This window comes from Hypanus sabinus, chromosome 14 (assembly GCF_030144855.1).
Source record: "Hypanus sabinus isolate sHypSab1 chromosome 14, sHypSab1.hap1, whole genome shotgun sequence".
In the NCBI taxonomy this organism is placed as follows: domain Eukaryota; kingdom Metazoa; phylum Chordata; class Chondrichthyes; order Myliobatiformes; family Dasyatidae; genus Hypanus; species Hypanus sabinus.
The window spans coordinates 54,019,560-54,042,276 of NC_082719.1; the positions used below are offsets into that span (position 1 = coordinate 54,019,560).

The window sequence follows — 22,717 nt, forward strand, 5'->3', positions numbered from 1 at the left end:
ATTGTCTGCTGATAGTCTAACACAGTTAGATCAGCCTATTTCCAATGAAGAAGTCGCTGAGGCTATACGTGCTTTGCATTCTGGTAAGACCCCAGGACCTGATGGCTTTCCTGGGGAGTTTTATAAAACTTTCACTACGTTACTTACACCTTATTTATCCTCTGTTTTACCAGAGTCCTTTAAATCAGGTAAACTCCCTCAATCTTTTTATGAAGCTTTTATTTCTCTTATTCTTAAAAAAAAATCCAGCTGAATGTTCTTCATACAGACCGATTTCTTTATTAAATGTTGATGCAAAAAATGTTATCCAAAATCTTAGCTGGAAGACTTGAAAATATTCTACCATCTATTATATCAAATGACCAGACAGGATTTATTAAAAATCATTACTCACATTTTAATATACATCAGTTATTGAACGTGATATATTCACCATCCAAAAAAATATCAGAGTGTATATTATCCTTAGATGCAGAAAAAGCCTTTGATAGGATTGAGTGGAATTATCTTTTTAAGACCTTAGAAAAGTTTAATTTTGGGCCTAATTTTATTCATTGGGTTAAATTAATCTACTTGTCTCCTACCGCTCAGGTTGTTACTAACTCCCAAATTTCTAAGCCCTTTAAATTACAGCAGGGAACTAGACAAGGATGTCCTCTTAGTCCTTTATTTTTTGCTTTAGCTATAGAACCCTTAGCAATAGCACTTCGAGAATCTAAGGACATTTCTGGTATACTAAGGGAAGGTATGTCTCATAAAATTTCATTATACGCTGATAATATTTTACTTTTTATCTCTAACACTGAAACTCCTTTACCTTTGGTTCTTTCTTTAATCTCCCAGTTTAGTTTAGTTCTTTTAATATGCTGAACCTACAAAAAAGTGAGCTATTTCTTTTAAATGACCTAATATCATCAAATGCCAAATTTCCGTTCAAAGTTGTTACAAGTCAATTTACATATCTAGGTGTAACAATTACTAAAAACTTCAAGAATTTATTCAAAGAAAACTTAAACCCCTTATTGAATTATGTGAAAAAGACGCATTCTAAATGGTCCTCTCTTTCTTTATCCCTAATTAGCCGAATTAATTCGATTAAAATGAAGATTCTTCCTAAGTTTTTATATCTTTTTCAGGCCTTACCTATTTTTATTCCTAAGACGTACTTTGATGCTTTAGATTCAATTTTAACCTCTTATATTTGGAATAATAAACAAGCTCGTTAAAGTAAAGTTTACTTACAAAGAAATAAAGAGATGGGTGGACTAGCCCTACCCAATTTTAGGTTTTACTATTGGGCTGCCAATATAAGGAATATTACTTTCTGGTCCTATTATATTTATCGTAAAGATTGCCCATCATGGGTCTCCTTAGAAGTGAATTCTGTAAAAAAAAAAATAATTCCTCTATTGTCTCACTTCTTGGATCATACTCTTTTTCAGCAAATAAAACAACAGATAACATAATTGTTAAGCAAACTTTAAGGATCTGGTCTCAATTTAGAAAATTTTTTGGTTTAGCGAATTTTTCATTATCGTCTCCCATTCTCCTTAATTTTTTTTTTTATCCCTTCCATGACTGACAAAAGTCTTTAAAGATTGGGATGAATTAGGTATTAAGTGTTTTTGGGACCTGTTTATCTCAGGATCTCTTGCTTCATTTGACCAATTGTCAAATAAATTTGCACTCCCAAAATCACATTTTTTACAGATATCTTCAAATTAGAGATTTTCTATGTTTCCAATTAGCTACTTTTCCTATAGGTCCTGATAAAAATTTACTGGATGATCTTTTAAATTTAAAACCTTTTGTTAATGATTCTATTACCGGTATCTATAACTTGTTGATTGATCCTAGACAAGACTTTTTAGATAAAATAAAAAAAAGCTTGGGAGGATGACCTAAATTGTCAGATTTCTGATGATAGATGGAATAAAATTCTTAAACGGGTTAATAAATCATCTTTCTGTGCTCATCATTCTCTTCTACAATTTAAAGTGGTTCATAGAGCTTATATTTCTAAACAGAAGCTCTCCAGTTTTTACCCAAATGTTTCTCCACTTTGTAATAAATGCAACTCTGCTGATGCCTCTTTAATTTATATGTTTTGGTTTTGCCCTACAATTGAAAAGTTTTGGTGGGAAGTATTCCATACCTTTTCACAACTTTTTAGGATCCAATTTGACCCAAATCCCCTTACTGCCTTGTTTGGTATTATTGCAAATGAAGATATAACTTTAAATACTCCTAACCTACAGGTTTTAGTTTTTACCTCTCTTTTAGCAAGAAGAGCAATCTTGCTTAAATGGAAGGAGTCTACCCCTCCTACACATCTTCAATGGCTACGTGATATTATGTCATATTTAAATTTAGAAAAGATCCGCTGCTCAGTCTTAAATTCAAAACAATCTTTTTATGATATTTGGGGACCTTTCCTAAATTACTTTTCCAATTTATAAAGTTTAACAGTGCACAGACTTTTATGTACATTTTTATCTTCTCTTCTTAAGTGAATATGTTTTCTTTTTCTAATTATCCATTGTCATCCATCAGCTTTTTTCTTTGGCAGTTGGTAGGGGGTTGACTTTTTTTAATATAAAAAATTTATTTTATGATGTATGACCTATCGTTAAATTTTTGATTACAGAGTGGTATACCTTTATGTGTTACACTATACCATTTTGATCAATTTTATTACAATATATGAATGTACACAAGTTATGTTGAGATGTATCTATGTGTTGCACTCTGTAAATTTTTTTTCTTCTTCTGAATAAAAATATTGTAAAAAAAAAAGCAATATTCAGTTGTTTAGAAGTCCCAATGATTTGGTATTTGGTGAAGTCATTAGTACTGTAAATCATCATTAACAACAAGCCTACAATTTGCAGGTCAGTGTATTTGCAAGGTATAACACGTGGAGCAGGTAGGTACGTGGCCTGAGTCAGGGTCGGGTATGTTGCTAGGTGTGCAACAGACAAGCTGAAACTTTCATGGGGATCTGCTTCTTGCACTCCCTTTTAATTCTCCCATTTTGCTGGAAAACTTACTATTCTATATTATGTTAAAAAGAGCCGGGGGGGGGGTGTGGAGGAGAATTTGTTTTGAAGTAATGAATAACATCCAATTGTCTGAAAATTCTGCTAGTCCAACACCATTAAATTAGCAAGGGAATTGATTATCAGATCTTTGGAATCATCATACTGCCTCCCCAATTTCAGCCCAATGTTGGCTCCAGGCTGATGACTGTGCAGCTGACCAAAGGGCACTGTTGGAGGTGCAGCAGGCAGCAATATCAGGCAGGAAACAACATCTTCCCATAAACCTCACTGGACTGCCAACATAGTTGATCCTATGTGTCTGTCCTCTGAAATCACTTCACGATTCACTGAATTTTTTTTCCATTACTCTTCCATCAAAAGCCTCATCAAAAACAACTTGTATATTCCATTGCACTTCTTTTTCCTGAATATTAAGTCTTCAATACATTAATCAGATTGAACTCCATTGTGATCATTGTCACTAAGAATAAATAAAGCTTTGCATGCATCCATTAACAACTGTTTAGTTAAGCCATTACTGCGATGGAGCATACACAGTTGAGAAGCAAACAATGCAACCTGCCATGTACTGAATGGAATAGTCTGCTCTCAATAAATGTCCTCTGATAATGAGGAGCAGGAAGAGCATATTAATCAAAGGTCCAACAAAGTTTGTGGATTACATCACCTTTGTATGAATCCTAACAATCTAGGCAGGCTGAGGGGTAACTTCAGATTCAGATTCAGTTTATTGTCATTTAGAAACCACAAATGCAATGCAGTTAAAAACATGAGACAACGTTCCTCCAGAATGATATCACAAAAGCATATGACAAAACAGACTACACCAGAAAATCCACATAACCTTTGGCAATCCCTAATCCAGAGTCCGGAGAGGCTGCCGTGTATTAATATTGCACTACCGTCTTAGCACGTTTCCCGGAAAGGAGCTCCAAATCCACCAAACAAGACCAAGAACTAAAGCTACAAGACCTGCACAAAACCACATAGTTACAACAGTGCAAACAATAACATAATTGATAAAAAAAAACAGACCATGGGCACAGTAAAAACAGTCCAAAGATGTTAAAGGACTGTAAGTTCAAAATAAATCACCACAGTTTCCACAAGTCCCCAGGGTCCCGACAGACTCGCCATCCCACGCCAGCGGCAGAAGGGAATACCTCCACTATGGACTTCCACGGCGCTGCCTGACTCAGCCTCGCAGACGCAGCACACACCGAAAGTGACCTGACCACAGCAGACTCCGAGTCCGTTGAACCTCCGAGCCGACGGCCACCCCCTCCGGCACAGCTTCTCCGAGCACCATCCTCTGCCAAGCATATTAAGACGGCTCCGCCAACGGCCATCGGTAACGCGACCCCGAGGACTGGAGGCCTGTTCTTCCCAGCAGAGTCCCGGACCTCACAGCAGCAGCAGCAATGAAGGCGGCCTTCCTGGAGATTTCCCGATGTTCCTCCATGCTCCCACATACGTTTCAATTAATTATGATTGTGCACAGCACCCCACTTCACAAATAACAGATAATCAGCTCCGGAGTGGCCGCTGCAAGCCGCATCACACCGCCATCTTGGAAACTTCAAGCGACTATGTAGAGTCTGTTAGAATGGGGATTTCTTCTTTAAGGAGTTCAAATTTCCACAACACTAGGTGAAACAATACTTTAACTCCCAAACAATCAGTCCATTAAATCACTTTAAATCTGTACTTTCATGTTTTTGAATGATGTAATAATATTCCTGTACCATTCTTGGATGTGCCTAATTTTAAACCCACTTAAGTAAAGAGTAGGTTAAAAATGTAAAAGAATCAACAATATAATTCAGTCATTCATACAGAATGCTTCAGGGCAACAAAAAATTGACAGAAGTATAACTCCAACTTTACCTCATTGCTCAGTGATGCTATTCGCTGGGATGTTGCTTCATGACGATCTGTTATTGCTGGTTGTGGAGGTGCCCTTACATCAGTTCGCTGTTTTGAGTATGTTGCTAATAAAATGGCTTTAAAAAGCATTAAAAAAGATACAATAATTACCATAAAAATTAACAGGAATAAGATCAGATGCTACACACTTTGTGTAACAAAGATAAATCTTCAATGTTTTAATTTATGAACAATTATTTTCCTTCATAAGGAATCAATAGAAAACATTTTTACCCACTTTTGCTCTATATACTGAATATCAATACTCAGCAAAAATGACCTAGCCTCAAGCAATTTTGAGAGAAGGAACGTTTTAAATTTTGATTCCGACAGATTAACAGAGTGCTTGCTGATAACATTCCTGAATTGTCTAGCTCCATTATGCCTTCATCTTCTGAATGATCCCACTGCAGGTATTAAAATTGAATTTTAATCATCTTAAAATTCTTATTTAGTTCACCTCTTAAATCTTTTATTTATATATTCCATTAACCCTTACTTTGCATTTATCTTTTATGTTTTTTTAACATCTTATTTTTAGGACCCAGGCATCATTAGCAAAGTCCGCATTTATTGCCCGTCACTAATTGCTTGTGAAATGATTGTAGCGTCTTGCTTTCTTGAACAGCAGCCACCTTGTGGTGAGGGTACTCTGAATATATTTGCTATAAAGGCAGCAGCTATTGGGTAGGGAGCTTCAGGATTTAGACCCAATGACAATGATTTATTTGCAAGCCAGTGGAACTTGAAGGGGAACATGAAGCTGGTGATGTTCCAAGGCAACTGCTGCTCTGTTCTTTCTTGGTGTTAAGAGATTGTCATTTCAGAAGGCACTGTAAATTGTTAACATCAAGAGGAAAACAATTTGCTGCAGGATGTCCAGCCTCTGAAATGGTCTTGTAACCACAATTTTAAAAAAAAGAGTCACCCAGTTACATTTCTTATCAATGGGGAATAGTGAGGTGGAAATGCTCCTGAATGTCAAGGGCTGTTAGATTGTCATTGCCTGGAACTTTAGTGGCAGGAATGCTATTTCACACTTAGCACTCATTCCTGAATTTTGTCTGGGTCTTGCAGCATGTAGGTATGGGCAACTTCATTTACAGAGGGGCTTTGTGTGGAATTAAACACAAAGCAAACCTTTCAATTTCTGATCTTATGATGGATGGAAATCATTGTTGAAGAAGCTTCAAATGGTTTGGCCTAGAACATTGCCCTGAAGGTACCCAAATTAGGCAATTATTAGCTGGACTGGATTTATTCTGCTTTTGGTGAACTAAATATATCTGGATCCTACCAAGGCAGATAAAAGAAAAACAAATCTGTATTAACATGGCATATTTGACATCTAGCTTGAGTAAGAATTTTCAAAAATCAAGAATATTCTCATTTACAATAATGGTGGTGTAAAATTTAAATATATATACTTTCATTCCTGAAACTTACAGGTTGCATCAGATATTGATGAATGTGATGAAGATTTCCTCAAGCTCTTGGAGGAAGTAGATATTGTATGGCTGTGATCAAATTGCTCCCATGCTTCTTTGAGACTGACTGTGTTTAGCTTGATGTCATATTTAGAATCCTTGTTTCCAAAACAGTAGAAGCATTGAAAAAGAGAAAATTAATTACTTTGCAAGTCAATATTAAGCTTATGTTTGATAAATGCAATTGCAAAAGAGAACTTGATCTATTAGATATTTTACAATTTTCCTGACTCAAGATTTTCAATAATATCAGATGTAAAACTAATACTGCAGCTGTTGGTAGTAATTCTATTTCTATTTATCTGTGTACTGGTCCCAACCCATCTTTTTCTTCCTTATTAGCCCTTTTATATTGTACCTGGCATGTTTGTCTTTTAACCTCTCACTTTCCACAATATTTCCCTGCCTTCTCTCTTTCCCTTGCCTCTGTATGTGCTTAAAAGCAACAGCCTCTAATATTTTTTTCTTTCTCTTCTTTCTCAGAAAGTATGGCAAAGAAATTAACTTCCAATTAGGATGAAAAATATGCTAACATTGCCATCAATGACCATATACCATGACTGCAGGATACAGGGAGATAGGCAGAAATGTTCATAAATCCTTGAAAATGGCCAAGTGAACAATTAGTCAAGGACACGAGATCCTGGAATGCATAAACTGAGGCAAAGAGTACAAAACTGCTAACCTACAGGATCTTGCCTGCAATCCTGCAGATAAGTGGGGGGGGGGGGGGGGGGGGGAGGGGTTGCTGTAGTAGTTTGGCGTACTGACCTCTACCTTACTGAGGCCCGGCGATAACTCTCGGACACTTCCCCTTACTTAACCCTCAAACAGAACCCCACTAAGGAGCACCAGGCCATTGTCTTCCACACCATCACCAACTTTATTAACTCTGGGGATCTCCAATCAACTACCACCAACTTCACAGCTCCCGCACCTGGCACCACCTGTTTCTATCTCCATCCCTAGATCCACACACTGCTTGTCCAGGTAGACCCATTGTTCCAGCTTGTTCATACCCCACTGAACTTGTATCTGCATACCTCAACTCTGTTCCTCCCCCACACCCCCCCACCCCAGTTCAGTCCCTTCCAACCTGTATCTGAGACATTTAACATACTCCGGATCTTCAACGATTTCAAGTTCTCTGGCCCCAATCACATTTTTATTATGGATGTTCAGTCCCTATATACCTCCACCCCACCACCAGAAAGGCCTCTAAGCTCTCAGTTTGTTTCTGGACACCAGACCTAATCTGTTCCCCTCCACCACCACTCTCCTCTGTCTCATGGAACTTGTCCTCTTAATAATTTCTCCTTTTGTTCCTCCCACTTCCTTCAAACAAAAGGTGTAGCCATGGGCACTCGCATGGGTCCTAGCTATGCCTGCCTATGTGTTGGCTATGTGAAACAGCCTATGTTGCAAGCCTACATTGATGGCTGTCTCACACTTTTCATACACTACACCAACGACTGCATTGGTGCTGCTTCCTGCACCCGTACAGAACTCATTGACTTCATCCACTTTGCCTTCAACTTCCACCCTGCCCTCAAACTTACTTAGTCCATTTCCAAAACCTCCCTCCACTTTCTCAACCTCTCTTTCTCTGGAGACATCTTATCTACTGACGCCTATTATAAACCCATGGACTTTCACAGACACTTTAACTATACCTCCTCTCATCCTGATTCTTGTAAAAACACCATCTCCTTCTCTGAATTCCTCCATTTCCACCATATTTGCTCTCAGGATGATGCTTTTCATTCCAGAACAAAGGAGATGTCCTCCTCCTTCAGAGAAAAGGGGCTTCCTTTCTTCCACCATCAATGCTGCTCTCAACTGCATCTCTTCCATTTCATGAAAGTCTGCTCTCGCTCAACCCTACCAGAGATAGGGTTCCTCTTGTCCTCATCTACCACCCCACCAGCCTCTGCATCTAACACATAATTCTCCATAACTTCCGTCACCTCCAATGGTTTCCACGACCAAGCACATTTTTCCTGTCCCTCCCCCCCCCCCCCCCCACTTCAACTTTCTGCAGGAATTGTTCCCTACATGACTCCCTTGTCCATTTGTCTCTCCCCACTAACCTCCCTCCAGGCACTTATCAAGCAAGCAGAACAAGTGCTACAACTCCCCCTGCACCTCCTCCCTCACTACCAATCAGTGCCCCAAACAGTCCTTCCAGGTGAGGTGACACCTGTGAGTCTGTTTGGTTCATGTACTGTGCCCGGTGCTTCTGGTGTGGCTGCCTATATATTGGTGAGACCCAACATAAACTGGGAGACCACTTCACTGAGCTCCTTCTGCCAGAACAAGTGGGAACACCCAGTGGTCACCCATTTTAATTCCACTTCCAATTCCCATTCAATATGTCTATCAATGGCATCCTCAATTGTTGTGATGAGGCTACATTCAGGTTGGAGGAACAACATCTTATATACTGGAGGAACTCAGCAGGCCGGGCAGCATCTGTAGAAATGAACAGTCAGCGTTTTGGGCCGAGACCCTTCATCAGGACTGAAGAAGGAGGGGGAAGGGGCCCTATAAAGAAGGTGGGGGTCTTGTGAGTCTGCTGGGGTCATCTATTGCATCCGGTGCTCCCGGTGCAGCCTCCTTTACATCGGCGAGACCCGACACAGATCGGGGGACCACTTCATTGAGCACCTCACAATAGCCACAACAGACAGGATCTCCCGGTTGCCGCCCACTTCAACTCTGCTTCACATTCCCATTCGGATATGTCCATACATGGCCTCCTTTACTGCCATGATGAGGCCAAACTCAGGCTGGAGGAGCAACACCTCATATACCATCTGGGTAGTCTCCAGCCCCTTGGTATGAACATCGAATTCTCCAACTTCCAGTAATTCCCTCCCTCTCCCTTCCCCCATCCCACATTCATTCTGCCTCCTCTTCTAGCTGCCTATCACCTCTCTCATGATTATGCTTTCTTCTACTACCAATAGTGCATTCCCCTTACATTCCTTCTTCACCTCTCCTGCCTATCCCCTCCCTGCTTCCCCTCCCCTTGATTTTTCCTCTGATTGGTTTTTCACCTGGCACCTTCCCCCCTCCCCCCACCTCCTTTATAGGGCCCCTGCCCCCTCCTTCTTCAGTCCTGACAAAGGGTCTCGGCTCGAAATGTTGACAGTTCATTTCCATGAATGCTGTCTGACCTGCTGAGTTCCTCCAGCTTGTTTGTACGTGTCGATTTGACCACAACATCTGCAGTGTACTTTGTGTATCTTATATACTGACTGGGTAAGCCTCCAACCTGGTAGCATGAAGACTGATTTCTCAAACTTCCTGTAATGCCCCCTCCCTCTTCATCATTCCCATCCTCTTTTCCCTTTCTCACCTCATTGCCTCCCTCTGGTGCTCCTCCCCCTTTTTTTTCTTCCATGACTTCCTGTCCTCTCCTATTGGACTACCCCTTCTCCAGCCCTACATTGCTTTCAGCAGTGAACTTTACAGCTTTTTACTTCACCCCTCTCCCTCCCAGTTTCACTTATTATCTTGTGTTTCTCCCTCTCCTCCCTCCTTTTAACTCTACTCCTCATCTTCTTTTTTCCTCCAGTCCTGCTGAAGGATCTCAGCCTGAAGAGTCAACTGTACTCTTTTCCACAGATATGCCTGGCCTGCTGAGGTCCTCCAGCATTTTTTGTGTGTTGCTTGGATTTCCAGCATCTGCAGAGTTTTTTTCTTGTTTGTGATTGAATCTATATAACACACTGGTTAAGTAATAAATGAGAGTAATGTATCTAATTTTGGCAGTTAGAATATTTATTGGAATGATTCCAGAATCAGGTTAGAATGTAGAAGCAGGGCTTGCAACAAAGTTCGAGTACTAATGTATACTTGAAGAGTCATGACATTCATAGGGATACAGTACTGGAGTGTAGGAGGGTGGGATAAGATTCTGAGATGAACAGGAGATGAAAGGTCTCAGCCCAAAATATTGATTTGATTACTCTTTTCCATAGATGCAGCCTGGCCTGGGCTGCTGAGTTCCTCCAGCATTTTGAGTATTGCTTAGAAAATTAAAGTAAGACAGCATATAAGAACGCCTGCCAACATAAATGAGCATCTAAAAGTGAGAGGGCAGTAAATGGAAGAGTGTCGCCTATTAAGAACCGAAATGGGAACTTGCATATTTGTGCCAAGGGCACTGTTGCATCATTAAATGGGTAATTCCACAATAATAGTGAAGGAGGTGATAGCTGAGACACTACATCTGTTAGAAATTGTGAGAATGATGATATCAAAAAAAAAAGCTGTATATAAAAATAGGTAAGTCATTTCTCCCTATACAAAATGTCATTTTTTATATTAAAAAAGTTTTGATTTCATACCACTAAAAACATTCATACACTCCTGAACCTCTACTTCTTTTTTCCTGGAACTCATTTCTAGTTCTTACCTTATCAGCCATGTTTTCTGATGGGAACTCTTCTATGCTAATTTTTCTTCTCTCTGCTCGTACTTCTGCATTGCTGTGGGATACATGACAATTAACAACTAAATGATGACAGCTAGTTGAAAAAACAACACGAGTGAATCTGCAGATGCTGGAAATAAATAAAAACACAAAATGCTGGCAGAACTCAACAGGCCAGTCAGCATCTATGGGAGCAGGTAGTGACAACTAATACCAGATCTGGGTTAGTTAAAAAAAAAAACCTGATTTTATTTTAATTTCAGTACATGCTGTTACTTCTTTGACTTAAAGTAAAACATCTTCCAAGATTAATTGTGACCTTGCTTGCCCAGTTAGATACAGATTGGTGTACCGCTTTGTTGAACACCTTTGCTCTCTCCATCACAAAAAGGCAGGATCTCCTGGTGGCCACCCATTTCAATTTGACTTCCCATTCCCATTCTGACATGTCTATCCATGACCTCTACTGTCACAATGACACCACACTCAGATTGGAGGAGTAACATCTCGTATTCCATCTGAGTATGCTCCAACCCTTTGGCATGAACATTGATTTCTCTAACTTCTGATACTTCTCCTCCATCTTCCTTCTTCTTCCTTTTACCAGCTCCATTCTGGCTACTCTCTCACCCCTTCTCTTTTCCACTTCTGTGCATCACTTCCCTCTGGTTCACCTTCTCCTTCCCTTTATTCCACTACCCTCTCCTATTAAATTTCTCTTTCTTTAGTCCTTTAACTTTTCCATCTATCCCTTCCAGCTTCCTTTTCCTTTTTTATCCTCTTTCACCTTTCCACCTTTTTACCCACCTGTCCTCATCTATCACCTGCCAGCTTTACTGCTTCCCCTCCCGTGACCTCCTACTTCTATTTCCTGCCTCTTTCCTTTCCAGTCCTGATGAATAATCTCCACCCAAACTGTCAACTGTTATTTCCCTCCACACACGCTGCCTGACTTGTTGAGTTCCACCAGCATTTTGTGCATGTTACTCAAGACTTACAGCATCTACAGTATCCTTTGTTTCTAATTTACAAATATTTAAGAGATGATACCTGTAACTTCTACCTGTAACTTTATTTTGCATCAATAAAGACTGATGCAAAATATTTAATTCATCTGCGCTCTCTGTTTTTATTACCAGACTAGCTTCTTTAAGACAAACATTCAAATTGGTTAACTTTTTAAAATATAAATATCAATAGCAATTCTTATTGTTTTTTTATTGCATTATGTCATACTCTAAATTTCATTTCCTTACAACTCCTTTAATCATTGTTTTTATATATTCTGTCCAATATTTTTCTGTACATTTATTGGCTCTTTTCTTTATGTTTGATTCCTTTAACTTTAATTTTGCCATAGTCCACCCCAGGGTATTTTCCCCTCATTGGACTATATATTATTCTATGTGTTCTGAAAGATCCATCCACATCTCAAGTAGTCCATATCTTAAAATCTAATTTGCTAGTTTACTTTTCTTAGTTCTACTTTCATGCTCTGAAACTTACATTTTAAATACTGTCAGCCTTGAGCCCAGAGCTCTCTTCCTCAAAACTGAATGCAAAATTCAAGCACTTTATAATGTGGTGTAAGGTACCTTCACAACAATCAATATTTAATACAATTACTTTGCACAATGCATAGTACTCTTCAGCTGGCTACAAAAGTACTGTTTCAGGAAATTTCCCCCAGAACACCAAATTCCTTAATTATAAACATGAGAAATTCAGTAGATGCTGGAAATCCAAACCGAACAGACAAGTTGCTAGAGGAACTCAGCAGGTCAGACAGCATCTATGGAAATTAATAAACAGTCGGCGTTTCCACCCAAGAACCTCCTTCAGTTCTGGAAAGGAAGGGAGAAGACAACAGAATAAAAAGGTGGTGGGGGGAAGGGGAGGATAGCTAGAAGGTGACAGGTGAAGCCAGGTGCGTAGGGAAGATAAAGGGCTGGAAAGAAAGGAATCTGATAGAGAAGAATGGAGTACAAAAGAAAAGGGAAGGAGAAAAGGACCCAGGGGGAGGTGAAAGGCAAGTGAGAAGACCCGATGACTTGAAAGTCGATTTTTCCTTCGGGTAAAAAACAAATTTCCAGCTCCTCCTCTCTTCTTCTATTCCCAACTCTGGCACCTTACTCATCGCACCTGCTCCCTGGGCCCCTTCTCCTTCACTGTCTCCAATGGTCCATTCTACTCTCCAGCCCTTTACCTTTCCTACCCACCTGGTTTCACCTGTCTCCCTCTGGCTTGTCCTCCCCCAACCTTTTTATTCTATCACCTTCATCCTTCCTTTCCTGTCCTGAAGAAGAGTCTCAGTTCAAAATGTTGCCTGATCTGCTAAATTCCTCAATTAGGTTGTTTAGCTGATACAACTTTTTTCACAGTTTACATGCAGATTAAAGAACCACATGATTACTTTGGTGCCTTTTACTTCCAACTATTTCTTCCTTTATATTCTTTCCCATGGTGCGATTGCTGTTAGGGGACCTATACATTAACCCAACGCAAGACTTCTTGCCTTTAGTATTTTGTACTCTCATCCAAATCATTTCTACATTCTGGTTTCCTGAATTAAAACTACCCCTCTTTTTTATACTGATTGCAGGAGACTCAGAAAATCCTGAACAACTTCAACTGGTAACATTAGAAGAAATTCACGTTATGTATTAGTGTGGACTACCATTCATGTGATGGACTTTAAATCTTTTGAAGACCCATCTAATTTCTCCTAGTTCAATAACATTAAAAGAAGTCAAAGAAATTTGACATCTGTTGCTTCTCCACTGAAGCAAAGTACAACTATAGTTTTTTACCTCTCATGTAATCACATAATGATCTTAATTTGTAAATGTGTAAAGGTGAAGATTATATAGAAAAGACAAATAGTACTTTAATTTTGATTACAAATAGGAATAAAAATGTGTGTCATGCTAGATTAAATATTTGCAGAAATTCATTTACCTTCCAACAGTATGAGAACAGACTATTAATTCTGGTCTGCAGTTCCATTGATGATAAGTAATGTAATAATGAGTCTGAAGCCACATCCATTGTTGCCCTTTTGTAAGAAATCTGTAGTAGCATGATTTGCCTTTTCCATACTGCATCACTAAAACAATAAAAGACATCTATCACAAATTTATGTTACTCACACTTTCCATATATTAACCATTTAAATATTCAATCCTTATTATTAGAGATAAAAATAAAAATCGTGCTATTTCCAGAATTTAGTCAGTTGTCACTGCGTTATTTAGAGAAGGTCAAGATACAGGTCTATTCAATTTTACATCTGAATTTATGCATATAAAAGAAATTGGAAATCTTGTCATAAATAGCCTGATAGTTCTTACAGTAATGAAGTCAAAAGGAGGATCCCATGCAATTTATTTTTACTTTAACAAGAGGCATTCTTAGAATGTTAGAATAGCTGGCATTTTTTGTTTACTCTCAAGTTTCTCAGTTTAATGTAGCTGATCAAAATGTCAGACAATTCTACAGGTCTACTATTGGGATCAGGAAAAGTTCATCAATTCTACCATTTATTGGGATTTTAGCTAACCTAACAATTTCCATAATCCTAGATACTGAATGGCGAAAGATATATCAATCTCACATTAAGTAATTACCAATTGATCTATCCTTAACATGTTTTTGATAAGAGAATTTTGAGTTTTCTCCATTTGTACAAAGTAATAACACCAAAGAAAAAGCATTTTAAGTATACTCCCTTGAAGCCAACAACATTTTCTTCCTGAAGCATATTAAAGACAAAAACCATATGCAACATGATCAAATAACAATTGATTATCAGCAATATATTATGGACCTCTAGATTTGCTATGAAATATTTTAGTTACTCTCAAGTACTTTAGTAATACTCCTTGAAAGATTTTTGCACATTTCTAATATAACTGCAATTACTAAAAATTCTTATTTAAGATAAATGGTAGTCCAATTTTCTGATTCTAATAACTATGCCATAAATAAACTTATCCTTGTATCTCTTCGGATATTAAGGGTGCCACAAGATGTTCTCTTCCAGCCAGTTCATTGTCAATGACCCATTCCATTCAAAGTGCATTTACTATCAAAGAATGTATAAATTATACAAATATAAGATTTGTTTGCTTAACAGGCATTCAAAAAGCAAGGAACCCAAAAGAGCCCAAACTAAAAATAAAGACCAACCTGCAGTATCCACAGATAAAGAGAGAGAGAGAAAAAACAAACCAAGTGAGCAAAAACAACATTCCAAACCAAATTAAGTCCTTAGATCTATAACTCCCCACTTTGTTTGCAGTGATAGTTTACCACGATTTACTTAAGAAGATTATTAATAATGCTTTCAATCAAATTCCTTTGCTTTCGATCCACCAGTAAGCTGTCGCATATTTTCAGTAATGCCATCTTAAATATTCAACTGAAAAACCTATGGACGTTAATAATTCTAACAGAGCATAAAACAGTGTAGCACAGGAACAGGCCCTTCAGACCACAAAGCTGAGCGAAACTAATTAACCTAGTAATTAAAACACTAAGTAAACTAATCCCTTCTCCTTACACCTGTGCAAATCCCTGCATCTCTGCCTATTTAAGTGCCTATCTAAGAGTCTCTTAAACCTTCCTATAATATTTGCCTCTATTAACACTCCTGATAGTGCTTTCCAGACAATTACCACCCTCTGTGTAAGAAAAGACATGCCCTGCAGATCTCCTTTGAATTCACCTTAAATGCATGTCCTCAATGGGGAAAAGGATACTGGCTGTTTACTCTATGTATGCCCCTCAGTCTTTGCCCCTCCAGAGAAAACATCTCTGAACTATCTCCACACCAGTCCTAAAATGCAGCAACAAAAATTGAATGCAATACTCTAGATACAACTTAAATAGTTTTAGAATGTTGCTTTGTAACTTCTGGACTCTGAACTCAATGCCTGGACAAATATGCCAAATGCCTTCTTTATTCTCCTGTCAACTTATGCAGCTATTTTAAGAGAGCTATGGATTTGGTCTGCAAGATCACTCTATACATCAAAACTGTTAGGAGTCTTGCCATTAACTGTGTACTGTCGCTAAAATCTGTATGTTCCTAAAATCTCTCACTTCTTTGGATAACTGCATTTAGATTAATATCAATTATAATTTCTCATTACCTTGTTCTTTAAGGCAATCTTATGAAGACAGTTCTTTAGCAAGTTCCTGAAAAATCCTGTATATGGTGTGTATCATATTTAAATGTCAAATGTCTATCAAATCATGCACATTGTTACATATCTAACACAAAATTTAACTATAGTAAAGCTAAACCACAAACAGGTAAGAAATTTAAGAATTCTAAAACATTCAGATAATATCAATATAAAATGGCCTTAGATTTTTACCATGATTTTATCAACAACTTTCTCTATAGGTCTTCCCTTCATCTACTCTCACAGATTACAGAATCCTTAATTCTCTTACTAGGTCTTCACTAACACAATATTACATTCAATGGTCATACTAAGAATCTAGACAATTCATTGGTACCCACAGAAACATCATTATGTTGAACTTTGGTTATGGACCTTCCTCTCAGTTTGCTTCATATGAGAGTGCTTCTTAGCTTTTCCTTGTGGCTGAGAATGGATCTGATGGGTAATGGAAGGATTGGAGATCAGAAACAATACTAAGTGTTGACTCTCTCTATAGTTTACGATAAAAAACCATAACTATAAACATCCTCCATTAACCATCAGAATTTACTTACAGTGCTCATGGCATTTTGTTAAATTTTCCAAGTCATCTACATGGTAGTAATCATAGCCAGATGTTCCTAGCACCTCAAATGGTAAATAGCCTATTATTTGAGGTGCCCTATAACAAATCAAGGTTTAACAAAGGACAACATTTTGTCACAATTCGTATGCATTACCTCATCCATTCAGTTGTTTTCAAAACTCACTATCAACAAAACAGCAGAAATTACTTACCAACATACAGATTAGAGGCAAAGGCAAGCCTGCTATCTTTAGCCTACCATGCAATTTAATAAGATCATGTCTGATTTAATCATAACTTCATCTTTAGTTTCCTGGGCTTTGCTCACCCATGCTATGCTTTTCAGAAGGCCATCAACTGCCATCTAAAAAAATATTCAAGCATCTAACTTCCACTGCTCATTAACACAAACTTCAGAGAAAATAGATCCTGGCACATAACCTTTAAGTTGGGTGACTCTTTATTTTAAAACTATGGCCTCTAGTTCTAGATTCCTCCACAATCAAACATTCTATCCCTTTCCATCCCAAATGCCGGTAGATACATGCCTAGCCTGTCCAAACTTTAACAATAAGACAATCTACCCATTTCAGTATACAGTATATAAAGCAGAACCTCTCAACTTTTGTATTTATTTCCACAAACAGTAAAGAATAACATTGTTAGCTTTACTAATTACTTTCTTTTTGCAAACTACCATCTTGCTCGAGAACACATTGATCCCCTTGTATCACAAACCCCAGACTCTGGACTGTGGTATTCCCTTTATAAACTCTTTCATCTCATTTCCAAACTCTACAAATCTTTTCTTTGCCTGGTACTCTCCACTACACCCACCTCCCAACTACAATAGTAAATTAATATATCTTTTAAAATCATAGAACAAACCTGTCATAAAGAAACAGAAATTTCCACTCTAAGCTGTGTCTTGAAGTAAATTCTTCATTTGGTTCTTCAATAGTGCACATTTCCTATATTTCAAAAATGAGTATCTTTTAGAAAATAATAACTGGAGGTAATTCAATCACAATTATTTTATACTATAAAATAACATGGTATCTAAATCGGTTGAACCAAATTATGAAGAGATTTCCTTTGTATACTTCATCATCATACCTTAACAAACTGTGGTGTAGCTAATCTGACTGTTGCTAAAAAGCAAATTCTTCCTTCAAATGCTGACTTTAGAGACCATCCAAATCCATATCGGGCAGAGTGCTGCACTGAATGAAGTTTTAAAAATCATAATTTGAATGTTTTTGGAAAAGAAACAATGCGAAACCACAGTAAAAGGAAGCAAGTAAGTCCTAAGTATTATTACACCATCAAGATAATTTTTTTTTAAAGTACTTAAATAGTCACATTTTGTTTTAGTTTTGGAACAGTGTGTATTTATGGCTCACTCTAGCTTTAAAAGGAAGTAAGGTCCTTAAAAATTCTATTTATTGGATTAAAAGTAGTTGAGAATTAATATTTCCAAATTTGAAACATCTTATTAATTAGATAGATAAGATCTAAATAAATATTTAACTATAATAAAAATGGAAAATTAAACACAGGTTCTAAGTTAACAATATTTAAGCATGATTATTGTAAGTAGCTGATGTAGAGAGAGAATTCTAAGTTTTAAAGGTTCTCGGAAGTTCCTTTTTTTATTCCTTCCTCTAACAGTGCTCTCCTGAATCTCTCTTGCACAATTCCCTCGTTGCCTTATAAATAAGTTTTTTTAAACCATCACAGCAAAATCGCTTCCTACTTTTTCCCCTCATTAGCCTGACCATTCCCATTTGAATTGCTACTCCCTCCCCTTAAACCTAAGGATTTTTAACTGAAGTGTCAACTTGAGCTTTCAAGCTTTTTCTGAATAAAATCTTCTGTGCAATCAAAAATTTCTATTTCTGATATTTTTATTCTTAACTAACTTTAAAAAGAATCTGTTTATATTTTGGTTGTCATTACTTCTACTCTCATAATAGTTATTCACTTCACAATAGCCAAGATAAAAAATGCCTCCACCCTTGTTGGGCCCCATCCAGCCCACTGATCTAGTTTCTTAAATGGTGTCAGTGGTATATTTTGAATGCCCTTAGCACTGAATGCAAATTATGTTTTCACAGAGAGCAAATAAAGGAAAATGCCATCAAGTACATCGGGATTTATAAGCATGATAGGTGAAGGATTCAAGATTCACAGTTGGATTTGTAATTTTCAATTGACAAGTATTGTTTGAAAAAGGGCTAAACAAGAGAAGCAATTGGAGCAAATAAATGCATGTCTGAAGAATTTGTGCAGTTTAATTATTTGAACCATTGGGATCTTGCGCAAAAAAAACCACATGACATACGAGAGTAATGATAAACCTGATCCTGATATGGGATTGAGACTGAAAAGGGGGCAGGGAGAGGAGAACCGAGGTTGGGAAAAGGGGAAGAAGGAGGGGGGAAAGCAGGAAGCATCAAAGAGACATTCTGTAATGATAAATAAACAAATTGTTTGGAATCAAATGACTTTGCCTGGTGCCTCAGAACTGGTTGTGTCTGCACCTGCATCACCCTCTGCCCCGGCACTCCTTTGCCACCTGTTCCACCCACCCCCCCCCCCCCCCCCGTGGCACTCCACCTTCGACATTCCTAACATCCTTTGTTCCCGTCAGATTTACGAACTTGCTCTCTGCTGCTCGTTGACAAATACAGTACTGTTCAAAAGTCTTATAAATAGCTAGAGTGCACAAGACTTTTGAATAGTACTGTATATACAAAGCAAACATCATGGATATCAAATATGCTTGCTTAATTTTAAACAACTTACAGTTATTCAGTGACTTCAAAGTGCCTATGAATTTTACATATTCATGGACCGGAGGTTCTTTAGGATATATTGTTCCTCTGAGCATATGACAACAGAATTCAAGATGATTGTTGGCTGTAAAAAACACAAACTATTTAAATACATTAAGGTAATGAAAACAATAGCAAACAATCTCCAAAGGGATTTTTATTTGCAGATTAAGATTCTAATCGCCAACAGCAAACTGTAGTAGATATTGAAAAAAATTACTGATAATCCAAAGTAAAAGTTTCTATTTGAAGTAACTTGGTAAGTACTTCCAAGTTAAGAATGAAGAAGCTTAACAAGAGTTAACAAATTATCTTCCTCGGTGCAAAATTTTACATACATCACTAGGATTCAGATTTAAGTAACGTCCTTGGAAAGTAAAGCTTTCAAACAAGTTAAGATACTTAAAATTAAAGAAACACAAAAAACTGCAAATAATCTTCTGTAGCAATCCTCAAATAGTAGCTTCTGGGGAAAAGAAAGAAATCTTCCCTGATGATCTTCTTTAAACAAAATCAATTAAGGCCAAATTAGAATTTTGATCAACCAACAATCTACTGCGTCTCAACATTCCTTAGAAATTGGTAATTCACTAACCATATGACTTTGATGGTTAGTACGATCCCAAAGTGACAAATGATGGTTATCAATATGGTTATCAGGAGTATTGTTACTGTTACTAAAAGGACAAACAGACAAAGTTGTTTTCCATCTGAAGACATTAATAAAATAACTTACTTGTGCAAGCATGTTTGCTTGCAATAAAAATTAATTCAAATACCATAGAAGTACCAATGAATTCTGATATAGTAATTCATCTCTTTTCTTTCTATAATCTATAACCTTATTTTGGTAGAACATCAGACAGTAGGTTAAAACAGTCCATGAATGCTGCAGACCTTGACTTCACATGAATATCTGAATTCTGCCATTATTCCAAAATCAACAATGCATCAGAATTTCATTATGCTGTAAGATCAAAAGTTTGGTTTATTGCTGTTAATCTGATATGTAGCTGTGGTCCAGCGCTGAACAATTGGGTCACTGGATGAAACAACCATAGACTAGTTGTCTGTCAAAAGCATCCCTCAGTTTTGTTTGGTGTTACTTTGCGCATTTGTTTTGTATCTGAATTTGTTCACAAGACGAGGATTAACTGATGGCCTATATTGTTTATATTTCAAACTCATGTTGAACTACAATATTATTTGAATATTTCACTGCCGATCTGACATGTGTCATTATGAATCAGATAAGTTTACTGTCATATATACCAATGAAATCCCTTGCTTACGTGTATTTCATTAGGTATTAGAGACAATGCAAGAATAACTTCACTAAAATGTTGTCACCAAATTAAATAGGCATCAGACATAATTGAATGGCATATGCCCGCTTCCAAAATTTAAAACACTTTGAAAAGCGTGCTGTGTCATCTTCACTTTGAATTTTTTCCTTTTGGAATATTCCCTCATGAGGTATAGCAAAGAAAAACTAATGCCTAGAGGTAAAAATTATATCACCACAATAATTATAACCTCCAGAAACACAGATATTTGATGTTCTAAAGACATAGGTATCCAAAGATTTATATCAAATAACTCCCTGTACATGAAAGCTACTTCTTTTATCCACAAAGAATAAACTATAAATGAAAAAAACGGATGGCAATAGTCATCATTAGCAAAAAAACACAAGGGTAAGCTACTTGAATGATTTCTTGCCATAAGATCATTATGAACCAATTCCTTCAGCATTTAATCAAATTCTATACTTAAGAATAAAATAAAATATTCTGGGCACTGCACACATTAAATACTAAAAGTCTTGAAATAAAACACAAGTTATAAATTCAACACATGATGAATTTTCTGGATACACTAAGCTGTTACCATTTTACAATTATCCTGGTGCAAAACTTTCTCATTAGCAAGCATTCTTTTTCAAATGTCTATCTTGCCCAAATTATTAAACAGTAGAATAGCACCCAAAACGTGCTTCTAGTGAGATCTTCAACCATACTGGTCTAAGTAATGACAGGTTCTGTTTCTTAAAACACTAGCTTTTATTTGCACTAAAGACTCAAAATGAATCTTACTTAAAGGGCTAACCACTATAACTCTACATGCATTATCATTACGCATACTCAAGGGACCACTATTTCCCAGTAGGTCATAGGTTTTCACCCTAGTTGGAAATCTTTGTTCTCAACTAGTTGTTAGTCAACTACAAATTCTGCTGGCACACTGAAGTCCATAGTGAATTTTATCATCGATGTCTGCTTTCAAAGTCTTCCAAATCTATTGATGCTGGCTTGCTTATTTTTCCAGTGTCCTCTCCAAGGCCAAACATATTTAGCTCTGAGCTCTTAATTAGACTTGATAGATTTCACAGGAAGACCCTAAAACATTGGCTCTTTATTTATCTCCAAAGTGGCTTCCTGACCTGCTCAGTTTCTCCAGCATTTTGTGTACATTACTCTGTATTTCCAGCATCTGGAGAATCTTTTGTATTTCAAGTCTCAGAAATATTCTTGCCTACATATGGATATTGCATCTTAAAGTTTGCTAATCAGAGCTGCATCAATGATACACCATTTCACCAAACATGATTTCTCAACCAGAACACAGCAGCAGACAAACTAACTCAGGGATTTGCTTGAATGGAAATTTTCCCAGAGTGCAGAAATTTAAATACTTCGCTCATGTCCAGTAAAAATGCTCCCTAGCAACTTCTTACCAAGAGGACCTCGAGGTTCCTTGTCAAAGTGGCTCCTTTGAACAGAAGCTATCCTGCCTGTGGATGATGTGATCCATCAGCCTCTCAAAAACCTTTTCAAAAAGGATCAATAATCACTTAGGCAACAATGCTTGAAGTAAACTGCAACCACTTGGTTGGATAAAATGTTGGTTGCAGTATGTGCATGTGCCTTTAAGGGCTAGATGATGAGTTCAGCTATCTAAGTACTGTACTTGCATCCTGAAACCAAATCACATTATACTACAAATCTAATGTTTTTCTTTATCAATCAACATAAATGAACTTTGCAAGGTATTAGAAACATAGAAAACCTACAGCACAATATAGGCCCTTTGGCCCACAAAGCTGTGCCAAACATGTCCTTACCTTAGAAATTACCTAGCTTAAACAAAGCCCTCTAATTTTCTAAGCTCCATGTACCTATCCAGGAGTCTCTTAAAATACCCTAT

General features: G+C 37.4%; 1 protein-coding gene across 1 annotated transcript in view; it reads right to left on the reverse strand.

The window, feature by feature from the left end:
- clocka (clock circadian regulator a) overlaps window positions 1-22,717 on the reverse strand; it is a 134,748-nt gene that overhangs the window by 23,531 nt on the left and 88,500 nt on the right. The window contains exons 8-16 of the mRNA XM_059988635.1: window positions 19,482-19,595; window positions 17,790-17,896; window positions 17,562-17,644; window positions 16,663-16,769; window positions 13,875-14,022; window positions 10,899-10,971; window positions 8,502-8,510; window positions 6,435-6,573; window positions 4,950-5,065 (exon numbers count right to left, since the gene is read on the reverse strand). Coding sequence (XP_059844618.1) covers window positions 4,950-5,065; window positions 6,435-6,573; window positions 8,502-8,510; window positions 10,899-10,971; window positions 13,875-14,022; window positions 16,663-16,769; window positions 17,562-17,644; window positions 17,790-17,896; window positions 19,482-19,595 — 896 coding nt within the window. The remainder of the gene's footprint in view (window positions 1-4,949; window positions 5,066-6,434; window positions 6,574-8,501; window positions 8,511-10,898; window positions 10,972-13,874; window positions 14,023-16,662; window positions 16,770-17,561; window positions 17,645-17,789; window positions 17,897-19,481; window positions 19,596-22,717) is intronic.